This window comes from Saccopteryx bilineata, chromosome 9 (genome assembly GCF_036850765.1).
Source record: "Saccopteryx bilineata isolate mSacBil1 chromosome 9, mSacBil1_pri_phased_curated, whole genome shotgun sequence".
NCBI lineage: Eukaryota > Metazoa > Chordata > Mammalia > Chiroptera > Emballonuridae > Saccopteryx > Saccopteryx bilineata.
Genome location: NC_089498.1, coordinates 25,366,045 through 25,384,149, shown reverse-complemented (window position 1 = coordinate 25,384,149; position 18,105 = coordinate 25,366,045). Strand labels below are relative to the sequence as shown.

Below are 18,105 nucleotides of genomic sequence, written 5' to 3'. Positions count from 1 at the left end.
ATCCTTCTGATCAAAAGCATTTTACTCACAAATATGAACTCTTCCTTGTAATCACCACGTCGTCTAGCAGCTGGAAAATCTAGGAACTGTAGCCGAACCCAGGTAAGAACAGGTCTACAGGGGACACGTGGGCACTTCTTTAACGTTCTAGCAAGATGGGAAGGCAAAACAACACCCATGCTGGGCAGGCGGCAGTGTATGCGAGCTGAAGGCATACACTCCTGCAGCCACTGAGCCAGCCAGCCAGCCAGCAGAGCCACGTCAGTGAACACGGATGAGCTACATACAGCACCAGGTCATGATCAACAGTTCGTGCTGGCCGCAGGCTGTGTGGCTGACAGACAAAGCAGTGGCTACAGGCAGCCCACTGGCAGGTCTAGCCCACCCTGAGAATGTTTTTCTAAAAAACCAACATCCTCAACAGCCACCACCACCAGATGATGCGCTCCTCCAGCAACACACCAGCCACACCACCCAACTTCCCTAAGGCCCTGGCCATGTTCTCCAAGCTTCTCACCTGCAATGACCTGCAGAGTAGCAACAGCCTCAGGGCTGCTCAGCCTGTGGGCTGCTCACCCCCTGCAAACTTCAGCCCTCTCTGGGCCTCCTCTCTGCCCAGCCACCAGGCCGCCCGGATCACACCCACCCCAAAGCCCCAATCCTCCCACCACCCACAGCCCACGTGGGCCCCCCAGAGCACAGCAAGGGGCAGCCAGCAGAAAGCCGTGCCGGCAGTGGACGGCCAGAGATGAGACTGGACGCTGCTGCACGCTAGGCTGGAGCTGGGTACAGGCTGAGGCCATGGAGACACAGGAGAGCGGGAGTTGGGGTGGGGGAGGGGGCGGAGGCAGGCAGGGGTTTCCTGGAGATCACACTGGAAGATTTTGTAAAGGACTTTTGGGAGATGGGAAGGATAGTAAACTTCCTGAGGCACTTTGGTCCTTCAGGAGTTCCTCTTCAGGCAATTTTTTTTTCTATCTTTAACTATAATATATAAATATAACTAAAAAAAAGAAAAGATGGGAAGGCAAACAAAATTAGTTTGTCATGCAGAAAATGAAGGGATGCTATATTTCCTAGATGCAAGTTCAGCAGTAAGGGGATGATTACATTAGGATAGATCTATGATATAATACTGAATATTTTTCATGTATATTTTTTCCTTTGACTAATTAAACATACCAAAAAATTACATGGAAAATATAGTAGCAACACTATATAGTCATTGAATACAGTCTAATGTTAAGATTTCCACATTTTTTAGGTTTTTCATATCTATAAGGTCTACCGGAAAGTTCTTTCCATTTCTATCACAAGTTTTGACATGTAAGCACATGTCTATTTGGTGCATGTATGCCTCTCTATATTTATCACTTAATGTATACATATTGACGTAGCAAATTAACTAAAACAAAGTTGATTCACGTTAGTCTTATGTGTGAAGTGATAGTCTACCCATGGCTACTGATAAAGTTCATTTACGCCACTATAATTTTTACGAATTTCAACAAGGAAGAAATGCTACAGAAGCATGTCTGTCGCATCCACCATATTCCCTGGACTTGGCACCCTCCGACTATCACTTGTTTTGTCCTTACAAAATTTTTTGAAGGGTAAAAAATTCAAAAATGAAGAAGATATCAAACAAGCACTGGTTCAATTTTTTTGCATCAAAAGATAAAACATTTTTCAAAAATGGAATATACAAATTGCCCTCACGCTGGCAAGAAATCATTAATGATAATGGCAATTATATTACTTAATAAAGTTTATTGATGGTAAGAAAAATTTAAATTTTGTTTTATTCCAAAAACGGACAGAACTTTCCGGTAGACCTTATATTTAGTTATATCTCTACATACCCATAAAATTCACTTTATTATAAAAAATATCAATCTAAAACCTGGGATAACAAGTCTCACACCTTTCCTTTCTTTTGAAACAGTAACTTTTTAAAACAGATTTTGGTGTATGAAGGTGTATATGTGTTTACCTTGATACAATATAAGTATCTTTGAAAAATATTACTTCTTCATTATTTTATCAATTTGCATTGTTTTCTTTTATTGCTTTGTTTACTTTCAACATGAAGGTATTGGAACAAGTTCAGTACACACACATGTAGTTCTACAAATGTATCTACAAATATTTGTAGTTCTACAAATAAAGTAGTGCAAACAGTTGTAAGGTAGACGTCCTTATTGGTACATTATGTGCAAGAGCTTCTCTATGTGTTTATACACTAAAGCACAAGCGCCAGAATATTCCAACATCAGTATTTATGCTCAGATTACACTTAGCAGAAGTGATTTTTCCTAGCTGTACCTTCATATTATCTAGGGCAATGGTCGGCAAACTCAGTCAATAGAGCCAAATATCAACAGTACAACGATTGAAATTTCTTTTGAGAGCCAAATTTTTTAAGCTTCAACTATATAGGTAGATACATTGTTATTAACTTAATTAGGGTACTCCTAAACTGGCCTTTGCTAAACACTCAAGGGGCCAAAGAGCCGCATGTGGCTGGCGAGCCACGGTTTGCCGACCAAGGACTAGGGAATTAAAACTCACGTTATGTGTACACACAGGCACAGACACATATTAGTGGCACAAGTCTACCCAAAAAAAGGATCTTATATAATTATGTAATTTGATACCATGCACAGACTAGGCAGCTTAAACACAGAAATTTATTTTCTCACACTTCTAGAGAAAGGAATTCCAAGCTCAGTGTGTGCAGGTTCGGTTTCTTCTGAGGCTCCTCTCTGCTATGCTGATGGTCGTCTTCTCCTTGTGTCCTTACGTGGTCTTTCCTCTGTGGCACATCCCTGTTGTGCCTGTTGGTGTATCCAAATTTCCCCTCTTGAATTTCATTTTCTTAGACTGAAGTGCATTGGCCCTGGCTTAGGTTTTGGTTTACAAGGATACCAAAGCCACCGCGGTCTAAGGGCATCCTTGTTTAACTACTTTAACACCTATAAGAAACTATTTTCAAAAAGTTTCTGTCTGGCCTGTGGTGACGCAGCAGATAAAGTGTAGTACCTGGAATGCTCAGGTTGCCGGATCAAAACTCTGGGCTTGCCCAGTCAAGGCACATACAACAAGCAATCAATGAACAAATAAAGTAAAGCAACTATGACCTGATACTTCTCCCTACACCCTCCTCTCTCTATTTCTCTCTGTAAAATCAATAAATAAAATCTTTAAAAGTATTTTTTTAAAGATTCTATTGATCACTTTTAAAATAAAAACTGATTTGATTTACTTAATTCTGCAGCTATCAATTAAATACATAAACTATCAGACAAAACAGTGATCAGCAAGCAGAGCAAGATGAGCTCTTCAAATATTTGTACAAAATTTTATGACCTCATAAATTAATGGCATGAGCTATGCCTGCATTGACTTCAAAGATCAGCTGTTCAAGTCCTTAGGATGGCAAGTCCCAGATGGCAAGTGATAAGCTCAGAAATCCACCTGATATGTACCCCCAGAAAGATCCCAGTGCCAGTAAATTATCAAAACTGAAAGCTGCAAGTAGAAAAATCAAAAGAAAGAACCACTGGGGAAGCCCTCCTTGTTGACAGACACAACTATACTGGAAGCTGAAAAACCTGAGAGAAAGAGACCAGGAAGATATGCAGAATGAGTTTCAAGGTGATGATTATTATTGATAAAGAAGCATAAGTTGCATTTGTTATAAGGAAATATGCTCAAGAAGCAAATTAAAAACCCTAACTCCCTGACTTTTGTGTGGGTATTTTTCCTCCCCATTCAGGCCACATTCCCAGGCACGGTTACACAATCTGCAGCCCAAGGATAGACCTTGATTGATTTATGTCCATCAAGTCAATTTAATTAGGAAGAGGCATGTGCTATATATAATTCTGGACAATGAAAAGTCGAGGAGGGGCTTCTGAGAAAGACCGCCTACTAAGACAGGAAGATACCTAGATGAAATCCTCTCTTCTGCAGTTGAAACTGTAATAGCCACCTTCCGACCACAAGGGGAGCAGCCCACAGAATAAGCTAAGAAGAGCAAAGTAGAAAAATAGAACCCCGAAGCCACCCTACCTCAGGACTCCTTGTTATACGTACAAGATATAAATCTCCTTATTGTTTCAAGTCCTTTGGGTTATGTTTTCTGTTACATGCAACTAAATATGACTTACTCACATAGGCAGGTGGGCATATGATCCAGCAACCATCATAGACCAAAAACAAGGGAGGATCAGAACAGTTCAAACAGCAGTTTAAAATTAAACTGCCTCTGCTTAAAAGGAATAGAAAACAGAGCAAAACTCACTGCTGCAGGAATAAAGGAGACAAAAAGGAAATGCTTCTGTCACGAAGGAAGTTGTACAAGTTATATAAGGCCCAGAAAATTTCATAAGCTGAAGTCTCCCAGAGCACAGGCAGAAAAGCAGAACCAGATTCATGAAGTTGAGAAAAGAAAACCCAAAGAACAAGAATCTGGCAACTTCAAGGGAGAGGTATCCCAACGTAAGGACTTGAACAGCTGATCTTTGGAGTCAATCCAGCCATAGCTCATGCCATTAACCATTAACCACTAAGATCCAGCCCTGACCAGTTAGCTCAGTCAGAAACATCAGGTCGCAGGTTCAATCCCTGGTCAGAGCACTTACTTAAAGTGATCAATGAATGCACAACTAAGTGGAACAACAAATGCATGCTTCCTTCTCTCTCTCCCCGCCTTCCTCTCTCTGTCTCTCTAAAATCAATCAATTTTTAAAAATGCCAAGGTGAGACTTAAAGAAAAAAAAAAGCCAAAGCTCGGTTGGTTAGCAGTGATTTTCAACCTTTTTTTTCCATGGCACAAACACACACTAATTACTAAGGTTAGTGCCCTGACTAAATACAACCATTTTCATCTCATGCACAAATAAATTGGTTACTAAGGGAGAAGAGGTCAGGGCCCCTTTTTCTTTAGTAATTAGTTTATGAGTGCATGAGACTGCTGTTTTATTACAGGAACAAATCTATGTTCCTGTCTCTCTCTCTCTGTTTCTCCCTTCCTCTCTCTCTAAAATCAATAAATAAAATATTTAAAAAAATTTTTAAATCCAACTCAGTTTCCTTGCTTAGATAAATACTCCCAAAAATACTTCTCATAATTTGTTTCCCTAGATACCTCTAAGCCCAACATATGAAATGACCAGAGAAATTATAAAACCAGATATTTTGAAAGTCAGTGGTTTACTAGGAACACTATTAAGCTGCTGTGTGTTTGGTTTAAACGTGTCTTTTGGGAGTCTGGGTATAATAAACCACACCCTTTCGCACTTGCTTTGACAAAACTGGAAATTCTAGTCCTATTAAGCCAAGAGGCTTTGGTAGCTTTACTGAGGTACAGACATCCTAGATGACATGAAATGCCCATCACTCACCCCTTCCCATCCCCATTTAAGAATACCACTGTAGTGAGCTAGTTACTATTGGGAGTGGTTTACCTTCGAACATACCGAGAAACAGGGAAAGGTTAAGCACTTTGATTTAGGCTGGGTTCTCCCAGAAACAGACTCTAAAGATAGAATTTGTGTTCTTCAAGGATGCACTAGTAGAGAAGCAGAAATGAGACCAAGAGAAGGAAGCCTATGCAGGGTGCATTCATAAACCAATTACCACTGTGGGAAACTGTTTATTTCTACTGGGGACCTCTGAAAATGGCATGAAAACCATTAGCCCACACACAGGGTAATTCTCAAACAGTTGTGTCATTTCTCTGGTCAGCAAGGAAGCTGGGACACATCCTCTAATTCCCATACAGCACTAGCTGGAAGAAAGCCTCAAGCACAGGTGCTTGCAGGACTCCTGTTGGGAGCATGTGCTGGAATAGTGGCTGCTAGGGGATAGGGTGGGACACTAACAACTCCTGTTACACACCTGATGGTTCCTGGTTGTTCCTGATTGGCTTCTCTCCCCTTTGGCTCTCAGCAGGTCCCCTTATTTTGCCATCTTTCACAGTCCTTGACACAGATCTTTTCTTTGCTCCATCCAGAAGAACTAGCATATTTCTAATGGCCTATTCTAAAATGGAAGCGCTTATTGATTATTTATCTCAGGGGTCCCCAAACTTTTTACTCAGGGGGCCAGTTCACTGTCCCTCAGACCGTTGGAGGGCCAGACTATAAAAAAAAACTATGAACAAATCCCTATCCACATATCTTATTTTAAAGTAAACGAACAAAATGGGAACAAATACAGTATTTAAAATAAAGAACAAGTAAATTTAAATCAACCAACTGACCAGTATTTCAATGGGAACTATGCTCCTCCCACTGACCACCAGTGAAAGAGGTGTGCCTTCTTGAAGTGCATTGGGGCTGAATAAATGGCCTCAGGGGGCCGCATGCGGCCCACAGGCTGTAGTTTGGGGACCCCTGATTTATCTAATTAACAATAAGAAAAAATATCAGTTCCTTTATGGGTTTTTTTTTTGGTTTTTTTTTGTATTTTTCTGAAGCTGGAAACGGGGAGAGACAGTCAGACAGACTACCGCATGCGCCCGACCGGGATCCACCCGGCATGCCCACCAGGGGCGATGCTCTGCCCACCAGAGGGCGATGCTCTGCCCCTCCGGGGCGTCGCTCTGCCGAGACCAGAGCCACTCTAGCACCTGGGGCAGAGGCCAAGGAGCCATCCCCAGCGCCCGGGCCATCTTTGCTCCAATGGAGCCTTGGCTGCGGGAGGGGAAGAGAAAGACAGAGAGGAAGGAAGGGGTGGGGGTGGAGAAGCAAATGGGCGCTTCTCCTATGTGCCCTGGCCGGGAATCGAACCCGGGTCCCCTGCACGCCAGGCCGACGCTCTACCGCTGAGCCAACCAGCCAGGGCCCCTTTATGGTTTTTATAGATAAAAGTTTTTGTGAATACAATCAAACACTTGTTGGAGACTCAAATATAAAATTCCATTTATTTTCAGTAAAAAAAGCAACACAACAAAGAGGAATTAATCCTCTAATTTTTAAATCTAACACAGCTATAACACAAAACTATACTCAGTAAATAAAAACACATCACTAGTAATCAAATAAGACTATTCTTGAGACTCTTTAGGGTTTTGTTTGTATTTTAAACAAAACTGGATGCCAGATACTTGACTGACAAGGACCCAAAGAAAAGAATAGGCAAGAAACAGGGTTTCCAAATATTAACTACGCAAAGGAAACATGGAGTTTTCACAGTAGTTTAGAAATCAGAGTTCACCGGGGGGTGTGTGGGGGGGTGTGCAAGGGTTTGGGAGAGTTCATGTTCAAGGACTTATAATGAAATATTTCCATATTTCTAGATTCTTGATTTAGAATCTATCACAATCTAGAGGAGTTCCTGCCAAAGGATAAGAGGCTCTTTATTCACACTACCTGAAAAGAACTGTCACCTTGTTTTCCTTCTTTGACTTGGTCACTAGCTCCTGTCACCAATATAATAGAGGTTTCATTCCCAAAAAAGGTAATTATGTAGACCAACCTCTCTCTGGTTTTTATTTCCTTTCAGAAACACACTGCTACTGGACAGCTCTAAACGTACCCAACATCTTTTACTTTCATCTTCCTACACAACTATGTGTGGCTACAAAATCTAGGACTCACACAGCAATGACAGCATTGGTCAGAGAACCAGTGTTAGTTCCAATATAAGAATCTCCCAAGTTTAATGGTCACAAATTTTTTTTTTACCACCCATTCTGCCACTCCATTTCATCTGTCACATTTGTTTTCTTTGCTCATTATCTTGTCAATTATTTCTTTCGGAATTCAATCCTCCGAGCTACATTCTGAGCACCAAATTTTTTGACCAATGCATCTCGGGTAGCCTCATCATCTTTCTGCAAATCTAAGTCATCCTGTCGGGACCAAATGGGATACCCATCAGACCTCTGACCAGACTCTAAAAAGGAGATAGTAGCCTCTAGTTCACCACTATTTTTTAGGAAAGCCTGTGTAACTGTTGATAGATCCAAGTTAAACTTTTCCATTAACTGCCGGATGATCTTAATGGCAGCTCCCACCTCAGGTGCAGAAACTTTTTCTTCTTCTTCCTCGTCAGGCTGTGTTTCTGAGTCTTCCTCGGGTGTGGGTGGGTCATCACCACACATTGTTATGTGTATTTCAAAATCAGGGCTTTCCTCCACCTAGAGGAAGTGATGAATAAAACAGTTTAATTACCCAGTTACAGACACTTACTCTTAGAATATCTGGTTTCTCCCAACTACCTCCTTGCCCTTTTCACTCCAATCACACTGACTTCCTTCAGGTTCTCTAGTATGTCACGTTCCTTCTTACATTTATTTGTCTTGGATGTGTGTGTGTGTGTGTGTGTGTGCGCGCGCACATATGTGCATGTATGTATACGTATAATTAACTAGGGTATTCCACCAGAATGTTAGAAGCTACACTGAATATAAAAATATATATATGTATATGCATACACACATGGGTACAGATGTCTGCATTAATTATTTGTTAAAAATATCACTTCATTCCCAGATTGTAAGCTCCATAAGGACAGAAATATACCTGTTTTGCTCATAATTACATCCCCAGTGCTTACCAATAGCTACACATAATTAAGCACTCAGAAAACACTGTTGTTTTCGGGCATTACAGCTATACTGCATTTAGGTGTATTATAAAGTAGGTCATGTGAGAAAAGATCTATGTAGGCCATGTTTAGGAGCTGTTAAGAGCATTTAGAAGTTCATAGAAAATGAATCTATTATCAAGTAATAAAACAAAACTCAAATAACAAAATGTGCCTGACCAGGCAGTGGCACAGTGGATACAGTGTCAGACTGGGATGCAGAGAACCCAGGTTTGAAATCCTGAAGTCACCAGTTTGACTGCAGGCTCACCAGCTTGAGCACAGGGTTGCTGGCTTGAGCATGGGATCATAGACATGACCCTTTGGTCGCTGGCTTGAGTCCAAAGGTTGCTGGCTTGAAGCCCAAGGTTGCTGGCTTGAGTAAGGGGTCACTCGGTCTACTGTAGCCCCCCCAGTCAAGGCACATATGAGAAAGCAATCAATGAACGACCAAGGTGCTGCAACAAAGAACTAATGCTTCTCATATCTCTCCCATCCTGTCTGTCTGTCCCTATCTGTGTCTCTGTCTCCTTATCTCTGTCACCAAAAAAAAAAAAAAAAAAGATAACAAAAGGGAACATTATACAAAAATGCACAATTCTGCCAATTCAGGTGCATTTCTTCACTCACCAATTTCAGAAACTTTAAGTCATTTTCCTGATTTAGACAGAGACCTAACCATTTTCCTTTGTGTTAATAAGAAAAGTTAACTTAAAAGATGTTTTTTCTTTAAGAAGATATGCACATATAATTTGGGGTGTTTTTCAATCACTCCTCATTATTTCACAGCTCCTGCCTTTCTTTATAATGATTACATAGGAATTCCAAGAGTACTATTGGAAGCTAGACTGAATATGGAAGAGCTAAAAATTTCCTTAAAAGTTCAATACACAAAAAGCTAAATAATGCTGCTTGGTTAAAAAAGTTAAACTCTTAAAAATTACTAAGAAACATAAAAACATTTTTAAAAGATAAATCCATTCTTAATTTTGAAAAGGTTATACTGAAATAAAAAAACTCAAAATGGGATGCTTTATATTATTTAAAAATAATTCTCCCCAACTTTTCTACCTCTCTCCCTCAAGCTTTCCCTCCAAAAACTACAAGCCACATGCCTAGAAGCGAAATCAGTCCCACTTTCCATTTTCTTCTTCCATCTTGACCGTCTCTCTTACCTTTCTGGGCCTTGGGTGTATAAAAAGGGTAGATGGGGTGACCAATTTCAAAGAATGGAGGTACAGAAGAAAGTGAGTTAAATTGAGTTAACATACCACAACCTCCTCAAACTCCCGGGTGGCTTCTACAAGCATCTTTTTGACCGTTGCTTCATTCTCCTTGATCTCTTCCTTTCCAAATTCTTCTTCAGGCAAGTCTGGAGTTCTCTTATTCTGTGGTTCTATTACACAGAAGAACAGCACTATATTAGAATGAGCTTCTTTTACAGAAAACAAAAATATAGTGCATGTTCTGTGAGCTCTGGGCCAAAAGTGAGCTTGCACTTTTTTCCCACTAGAAGGCACCTATTTTTGACCAGAAGGGTAAGAAAAACATGTCATGCATGTTCAATAACTTCTATTCTTGCTTCTGATAAGTTTTACTATCCAAATGGTGATAATTTTCCTAAGTTCTGATATATAAAAAATACTCTTCAAACAATTTATTTTTGCCTTTTATTGATGGACTTTGTAAATTAACAAAACTGTAGAATAAACTGAGTTCTCTAAAAAGCAGATCCTGGCCCTGGCCGGTTGGCTCAGTGGTAGAGTGTCAGCCTGGCATGCGGATGTCCCGGGTTCGATTCCCGGCCAGGGCACACAGGAGAAGTGCTCATCTGCTTCTCCACCCCTCCCCCTTTCCTTCCTCTCTGTCTCTCTCTTCCCCTCCCGCAGCCAAGGCTCCATTGGAGCAAAGTTTGCCCGGGCGCTGAGGATGGCTCTGTGGCCTCCGCCTCAGGCACTAGAGTGGCTCTGGTCACAACAGAGCGACGCCTCGGATGGGCAGAGCATCGCCCCCTGGTGGGCATGCCAGGTGGATCCCGGTCGGGCGCATGCGGGAGTCTGCCTGACTGCCTCCCCGTTTCCAGCTTCAGAAAAATACCAAAAAAAAAAAAAAATAAAAAAAGCAGATCCTGAAATGGAGGTAACTATGTAAATAGTTTATTAGGGAATGTGCCTGAGAAAACCTCCATTGTAGAGAAGAAAGCAGGATGGATAGAGAAAAGTTGAGCCATGAAAGAATAACAACAAGGTCTCAACTGAAGCTAAGAAGGTCCTTCAGCTAAGAATTGACCTGGTTGGGGTAAGGGAGCCAAGACTTAATAACTATATAGATGAGATACTGGATACTAGCCACCTAAGATGACAAAACTTTGGGCAAGGTAGCTCCCCCAGCTGCTGAAGGCAGACCAAGTGGGTACACCAAAATATACCACATACCATCTATAGAAAGAAGAGTCCCCTAAAGCAGTGTTTTCAACCAGTGTGCCGTGAGACATGGTCAGGTGTGCTGTGGGGAAATTAAACATGGGTCCCCAAACTACAGCCCACATGCCAGATACGGCCCATGGAGGAGGCTATTTATCCAGCCGGCTGCCAGCCGCCTCTATCCAAACATAAACATTCCCCTCACAATCCCTCCAGCTATAAGCGACAGGAAGAGTGGAGGCACAGGGAATGCTCACTAACCAATCACCTTCTAGGATTCATCCCGACCACTAGCGATGAACCAATAGTAGGCCGCCTCTCATCCACACCCAGGAAGGTCCCCACTCGGGCTGCCGCGCACTTGTCATTGTGTGGCCACGGTGAGTAGTTGAAACTGCTACTCCTCCCCATGGTACTGATTTCTAATCCTGGTCAGGACTGGAGGTGCCACCACTAGATGAAGCCTCAGCCTCAGCTGGTTATGTCTATCCTGATGGTGTATAAAGATATTTGACCTTTTTCTTTTTAAAAGAGGCCCCCGCAGAGGGTGATATACAATGCATCACAATGTTATCTAACTTTAAAGCTAAAGTTTGCTGATCTTCCTTTGGACAGTTTTTGGTTATCTGTTGCCAAGGAGTTCCCCATTCTGGCCAACAAAGCTATTTTGACATTGCTCCCATTTTCAACCACATATCTATGTGAGCTGAGCTTCTCAAGCTTGACTGCGATAAAACCTAAAAACAGAGAGAGACTGAGAACTGTTGAGGAAGAGCTTCGTGAGTGTCTTTCTACCATTCCTGCCAGGATATCCCTTTTGTGTTCATTGAAACAGGCCCAGGTTTCACACTAAGTGATTATAAATATATTTAGAAACTATATTATTAATTATATGTATAATATGTACTGTGTTAGAGTGTCATTTTGTGTCATTTTGGTAGGTGGTGTGCCCCAGGATTTTGTAAATGTAAAAAATGTGCCGCGGCTCAAAAAAGGTTGAAAATCACTGCCCTAAAGGTAGACATCGTCTTGGTTCCCCTTCACCTGTCTTCCAAGGATTTTACTTTGATCTCTTTTCCACTTAACAAAAACAGATTAATAAGGGGCAGAATAAGGGAGTTCTTTTGTGATGGGACTGTTCTGTATCCTGATTTTTGGTGGTGGTTACACAAATCTATGTGTTAAAATACGTAACTAAAAAATTATATGGCTGTTCCCCAAAATATTAAACATAAAATTACCTTGTGAAACAGCAATTCCGCTTCTGGGTTCTTGCTCCCCCCCAAAAAAATATAAGCAGGTTCTCAAACATATATTACTATACTCATATCCTTAGCACCATTATTCATAATAACCAAGAAACAGAAACTACTCAAATGTCCATCAATGGATGAACAGATAAACAAAAAGTGGTACAGACGTACAGTGGGATATTATTCAGCCTTAGAAAGGAATGGAATTTTGAGGGAAAGGGGGAGTGAAGATACGAGGAGGGGAGCAAAAAGGGAGAAGGGGTGGAAAGAGACTCTGCATGGGGCGTGAGGGTGCACAATGCAGGGTGTAGAAGATGTTATATTGAATGGGACACTTAGAATCATGTCAACACAATAAATTTAAAAAATATTTTTTTAAAAGTAATGAGCTTGACCAGTCAGTGACACGGTGGCAAGAGTGTCGACCTGGAACACTGAGGACCTAGGTTCAAAACCCCAAGGTTGCCGGCTTGAGCGCAGGCTCACCAACTTGAGCACGGCATGCTGGCTTGAGTGTGGGATCACAGAAATGAACCCATGGTCACTTGCTTGAAGCCCAAGGTGACTGACTTGAGCAAGGAGTTACTGGCTTGGCTGGAGGCCCCTAGTCAAGGCACATATGAGAAAGCAATCAATGAACTAAGGCACCACAATTACAAGTTGGTGCTTCTCATTTCTCTCCCTGCCTGTCCATCTGTCCTTGTCTATCCTTCTTCCTCTCTCTCTCTAAAAAAAAAAAGGAATGAAATTCTAGTACATGATACATTGTGCTAAGTGAAACAGGCCAGACACAAAAGGGCAAATATTGTATGATTTCACTCATATAAGATAACTAGAGAAATCAAAGTTATATACAAAAGGTACAATATGTCAGGCGCTGGGGGGAGGGAGAAATGAGGAGTTATTGTTTAATGGATATAGAGTTTCAATTTTGGAAGATCAAAAAGTTCTGAAGATGGGTAGTGGTGATGGCTGTCCAGCAGTACGAATGTACTTAATGCCAATGAACACTTAAAACTTGCTAAATGGTAAGTTCTATGTAATGTATATTCTACCACAATAAAAAAAATAAAATTTTAAAATGCATAAACTGTACACAAAAATAAGTCAATACTCTTTTATATATACTTTAAAATAGTAATTTAAAAAAGATGCCTTCTCTTTTAGAAATACATGCTAAAACAGATAAAATGAAATGATGCCGGGCATTCGCTTCAACTAATCCCCAAAGACTGGAATGCAAGGGATACATATAAAAAAATTGACCATGCACTGTAATCAGATGAAGTTGGGCAATGGGCACTTGCAGTATAGTTCATTATACTATTTTACTTTTGTAAATGTTTGAAATTTTGTATAATAAACAAAATTATGATTCATTCACAAAATGGAATACAATGCAATGAAGGAAAGAATGAGTCAAAGCAATGTGCAGACACAAAGACTTCAAAATCTAACATTTAAGTTACAATAGTAACGGTTGCCTCTGGGAGAGGAACAAGGGGAAGGGATATGTAGCAGAGCGACTTACTTTTCACCATGTACCCTTTTGTACTCTGAGTATATCTGTAGGATAAATTCCTAAAGCAATATTCCATTTAAAGGATTTGCAATTTAAACATCATTAGACACCAATTTCCTTCTATTAACAATGTAGGAGTTTACTTGTTTTCATATACCTCACTAACTCTGTATATTACCCATTTTGTTAATTTTTGCCAGTCTGATAGATAAAATATATTTCCTTGCTCTGGTCTATTTAAACACACACACACATTTATTATTTCACAGTTCCCATGGGTCAGAAGTCTAGGCATGGCTTACCTAGTCCTCTGTTTAGGGTCTAGTTTACTTTTTAATAACAATATTTCTGTATTTGTTTATTGGCCATTTATTTATTTCCTTTCCTGGAAACCTTTTGTTCCATTTCATTTGCTCATTTTTCTACTAGTTTGTTTTTGTTTGTTTTTTTTAGTTACTAACTTCTGCAAGCTCTTTGGACATTAAGGAAACTAACTGTTGCAATGTACTGGCAATATTGTTCAGTCTGCTCTCTGACTTTATCATAAGCAGCTTTTAATTTTTAGTAATCAAATATACAAACTTTTTCTTAGTCTTTTTTTTTTTTTTTTTTTTTTGTATCTTTCTGAAGCTAGAAACAGGGAGAGAGTCAGACAGACTCTCACATGCGCCTGACCAGGATCCACCCGGCACGCCCACCAGGGGGCGATGCTCTGCCCCTCCGGGGCGTCGCTCTGCCACGACCAGAGCCATTCTAGCATCTGGGGCAGAGGCCAAGGAGCCATCCCCAGCGCCCGGGCCATCTTTGCTCCAATGGAGCCTTGGTGCGGTAGGGGAAGAGAGAGACAGAGAGGAAGGAGGGGGTGGGGGTGGAGAAGCAAATGGGCGCTTCTCCTAGGTGCCCTGGCCGGGAATTGAACCCGGGTCCCCCGCACGCCAGGCCAACGCTCTACCGCTCTACCGCTGAGCCAACCGGCCAGGGCCTTAGTCTTCTTAATTTCAGAATTACCACCATGATAATATTAAAATGTATATTCACATTTTCTCTTAGTCATTTCAGGATTTTAATTTTTACATTTAAATATCTAATCATCAAAATAGTATTTTGAATTGGGTGTGAATTCAGCCCATTTTTTTTAACCAGCCTAATTTTGTCCCAAGTTGCAAATGACTTGCCAGTACTCCCAACACCACTGATTCAAAAGCAAGGCCCTACTCACCCACACACCTAGCCCTGTCCTCTCTCCTAGAATACTCCCTCTTGTTTACTCCATTCCAACCACATTGATCTCTTTGTTGCTCCAAGAATAATTTCCACCTCAGGGCCTTTGCATTTATTCCCTCTATCTGGAACACTTCCTCAAATAATCACTTTCTTACTCTCATTTCCTTTGGTCTCTGCTCAAATTATCAGCTTGCCTTAGTGACCTTCCCTATCACCCTATAGAAAACAGCCTCCTCCCCAACCTTTACCCTAATTTTTCTCTATAGCACTTACGACTTCCCAGCTAGCATGTTAAGCTCTATGACCACAGGGACTTATTGTTACATCCCAGCAGGATAACAGTGTCTGGCATTCAAATATCTGTTGAATGAATAAATCTGAAATGTCACTTTTACCAAAACCAAATTCCTACTAAGCATACTGAACAGAAGAAACAGATTTACCTCCCTCAACTTCAACCATTACAAGAAATAGAAGAGAAGTGGGGGAAAGCCTGCCTCTTTAAACAAAAGGGCTGGGGGGGAGCAAAGAGAGAAAAATAAAAAATACAAAAGAAAGGCCCTGGCCGGTTGGCTCAGTGGTAGAGCGTCAGCCTGGCGTGTGGGAGTCCTGGGTTCGATTCCCGGCCAGGGCACACAGGAGAAGCACCCATCTGCTTCTCCATCCCTCCCCCTCTCCTTCCTCTCTGTCTCTCTCTTGCCCTTCCGCAGCCAAGACTCCATTGGAGCAAAGTTGACCGGGGTGCTGAGAATGGCTCTGTGGCCTCTGCCTCAGGTGCTAGAATGGCTCTGGTTGCAATAGAGCGCCGCCCCAGATGGGCAGAGCATCGCCCCCTGGTGGGCATGCCGGGTGGATCCCAGTCGGGAGCATGCGGGAGTCTGTCTGACTGCCTCCCCATTTCCAACTAAAGAAAAATACAAAAAAAAAAAAAATTAAAAATACAAAAGAAAAAAAATAAATTAAAGGGTCTGTTAATTTGTTGTCTATACCCATTATTATGTAAAAAGTGAAGCATCTTAAAGGCTTTGCACTTGGTACTAACTACACCAGAATCTCAACATTCAACTACTTAAAAACCCACTTCACCCATCAGACCCAGGAAGACTTCCAATTGACGAGAACCTTCTTATGTAAATACGCACTCAATTAAGCCAAAACGTGAAAATAAACTGATCTAGCATGCCTTTAATAGTTTATACTGAAATCTCCCTGAACTTAGGAGAAATGTTTTTTAAAATTGGTGGATGCTAAAGAGAAGGAAATAGGGAGATACAGGCAATGTAGAGCATGGGGGTTAAGCAGTACAAACTTCCAGTTATAAAAGAAGTCACTATGACCTGTGCTGGTGCAGTGGATAAACCGTCCCGTCCACCTGGAATAGTAAGGTCGTGGGTTCAAAACCTGGGCTTGCCTGGTCAAGGCACATATGAGAAGCAACTACAAGTTGGAGCTTCCTGCCCCCCCCCTTTCTCTCTCTCTCTCTCTCTCTCCTCTCTCTAAAAATAAATAAGTCAGTCATGGGGAAAGCACTGGAAAGCAATTTTCAACCTTTTCCACCTCATGGCACACATAAGCTAAATACTAAAACTCTGCAATACACCAAAAAAAAATTATTTTTTGCCTATCTTACAAAAAACAAATAATTTTGATTAATTTGCACCGGATAGCTATTGTCGTGTTGGCTGTTGTCGGTTTTTTATTTGACAATCTAAGGGAAAAGAGGTCAGCACACCAATGTGCCTGTTGCGGCACACCAAACCTCTTGCTTGGGGAATACAGTCAACAATATAACTTTGTTAGGTGACGTGGTGACTAGCTTATGGTGATCATTTTATACAGTATAAAAAACATAACTATGTTGTACACCTGAAACTAGCATAATATTGTATGCCAACTATAATACAAATATATGATTGCTTAAAATAAAATAGGATGAGTCTCTGAAATATCTGAAAAGATACCCCAGAAGCTGGTTTCCCCTTTGCCTCTGGTGAAGAAAACTAGATGACTGGTGGGTAGAAGGGAAGAATTTTCTATATACACTGCTCTTTTTGTACCGTTTGGATGCCAAACCATAGCAATAGCCTAGTTATGAGAAAAGTAAAGAGATTAGGACATGGTTCAATTTTATCCAGATGTCAAAGGAGGGAGGGAACGGGAACTGTTACTACTGTATATAGACGCCAAAGGGGACGCCAGACGGAAGGGGAGAGAAGGCCCGCCCACCACGCAGGTGGAGGCGGAGGGCCCGCGCGTGCGCGGCTGCAGGCCTCACCCCCGCTCTCAGCAGCCTCCGGGTCTTCCCCAGCTTTCCGCTTGAGTTTCTGGGAGGCCGGGCTCACGGGGGCGCCCTCCAACAGGTACTTATGCTCCTGGCCCCGCAGGTGCTTTAAGTAGCGGTCTTTCAGGGCCTGCCACGAGTGCTGAGTGAGCGAGCTTTTCTCCATCGCTTTCCACAAGGCGGTGCCCGTGACGGAGCTGGTCGAGCGGGCATTTTCCTTCACATAAGTCAAGATGGCCAGGTCGTCCGCATCGGTGAAGGCGATCCGCTCCTTGTGCGGCTGCCGCTCTGGCTCCGCGGCGGCGCCCTGGGCCTGAGCCCCGGGCTTCGTGTCCGGTGCTTGCTCGGCCGCCGGGGCCATGCCCAGCCGGTAGGCTTCCAAGTCGAGCCTCTCGTTGCGCTCCACGCAATCTAGAATGTACTGCGTGGAGATGAAGTCGCCCGAGGCCTCGGCCGCCGTCTCCCCGGGCTGGGCCAGCAGCACGGCCCCGGGCTCCTGCACCCGGCACAGGGTACCGCCGCCGTGCAGGATGAACGTCGAGAGCCGGCGTTTCGCCGGGCTAGGACGCACGTAGAAGACCATAGAGCTGCCATCTTCCCTCACGAACAGAGTCGAGGAGTGAGTGGGCCCGTTGAGGTCTTTGCCCAGATCTGTCAGCTCCGCCATAGCTGAGACGTCAAGCACCAGGAGAACTAAGGTCCGGCGCACAGAGCACCGCTGACTGAGCTCACGTACCGCTTCAGACGCCGCTGTGGCGAAGCTCCGCACTGCGCCTGTGCGACGGAAGCGCACAGGAGTATCCG

At 42.4% G+C, this 18,105-nt stretch overlaps 1 protein-coding gene and 1 pseudogene across 1 annotated transcript; one reads left to right on the top strand and one right to left on the bottom strand.

Annotated features, from left to right (window-relative positions):
* Positions 1-440: 440 nt before the first annotated feature.
* LOC136313588 (UBA-like domain-containing protein 2 pseudogene) lies at positions 441-752 on the top strand (annotated as a pseudogene).
* A 6,135-nt stretch (positions 753-6,887) lies between these two features.
* TERF2IP (TERF2 interacting protein) lies at positions 6,888-18,101 on the bottom strand. Its single transcript, XM_066242044.1, has 3 exons — positions 17,296-18,101; positions 9,870-9,994; positions 6,888-8,149 (listed from the first exon to the last, which is right to left on the bottom strand). The coding sequence occupies exons 1-3, from the start codon at positions 17,966-17,968 to the stop codon at positions 7,757-7,759; spliced, it is 1,191 nt and encodes a 396-aa protein (XP_066098141.1). The 5' UTR covers positions 17,969-18,101; the 3' UTR covers positions 6,888-7,756.
* Positions 18,102-18,105: the final 4 nt, after the last annotated feature.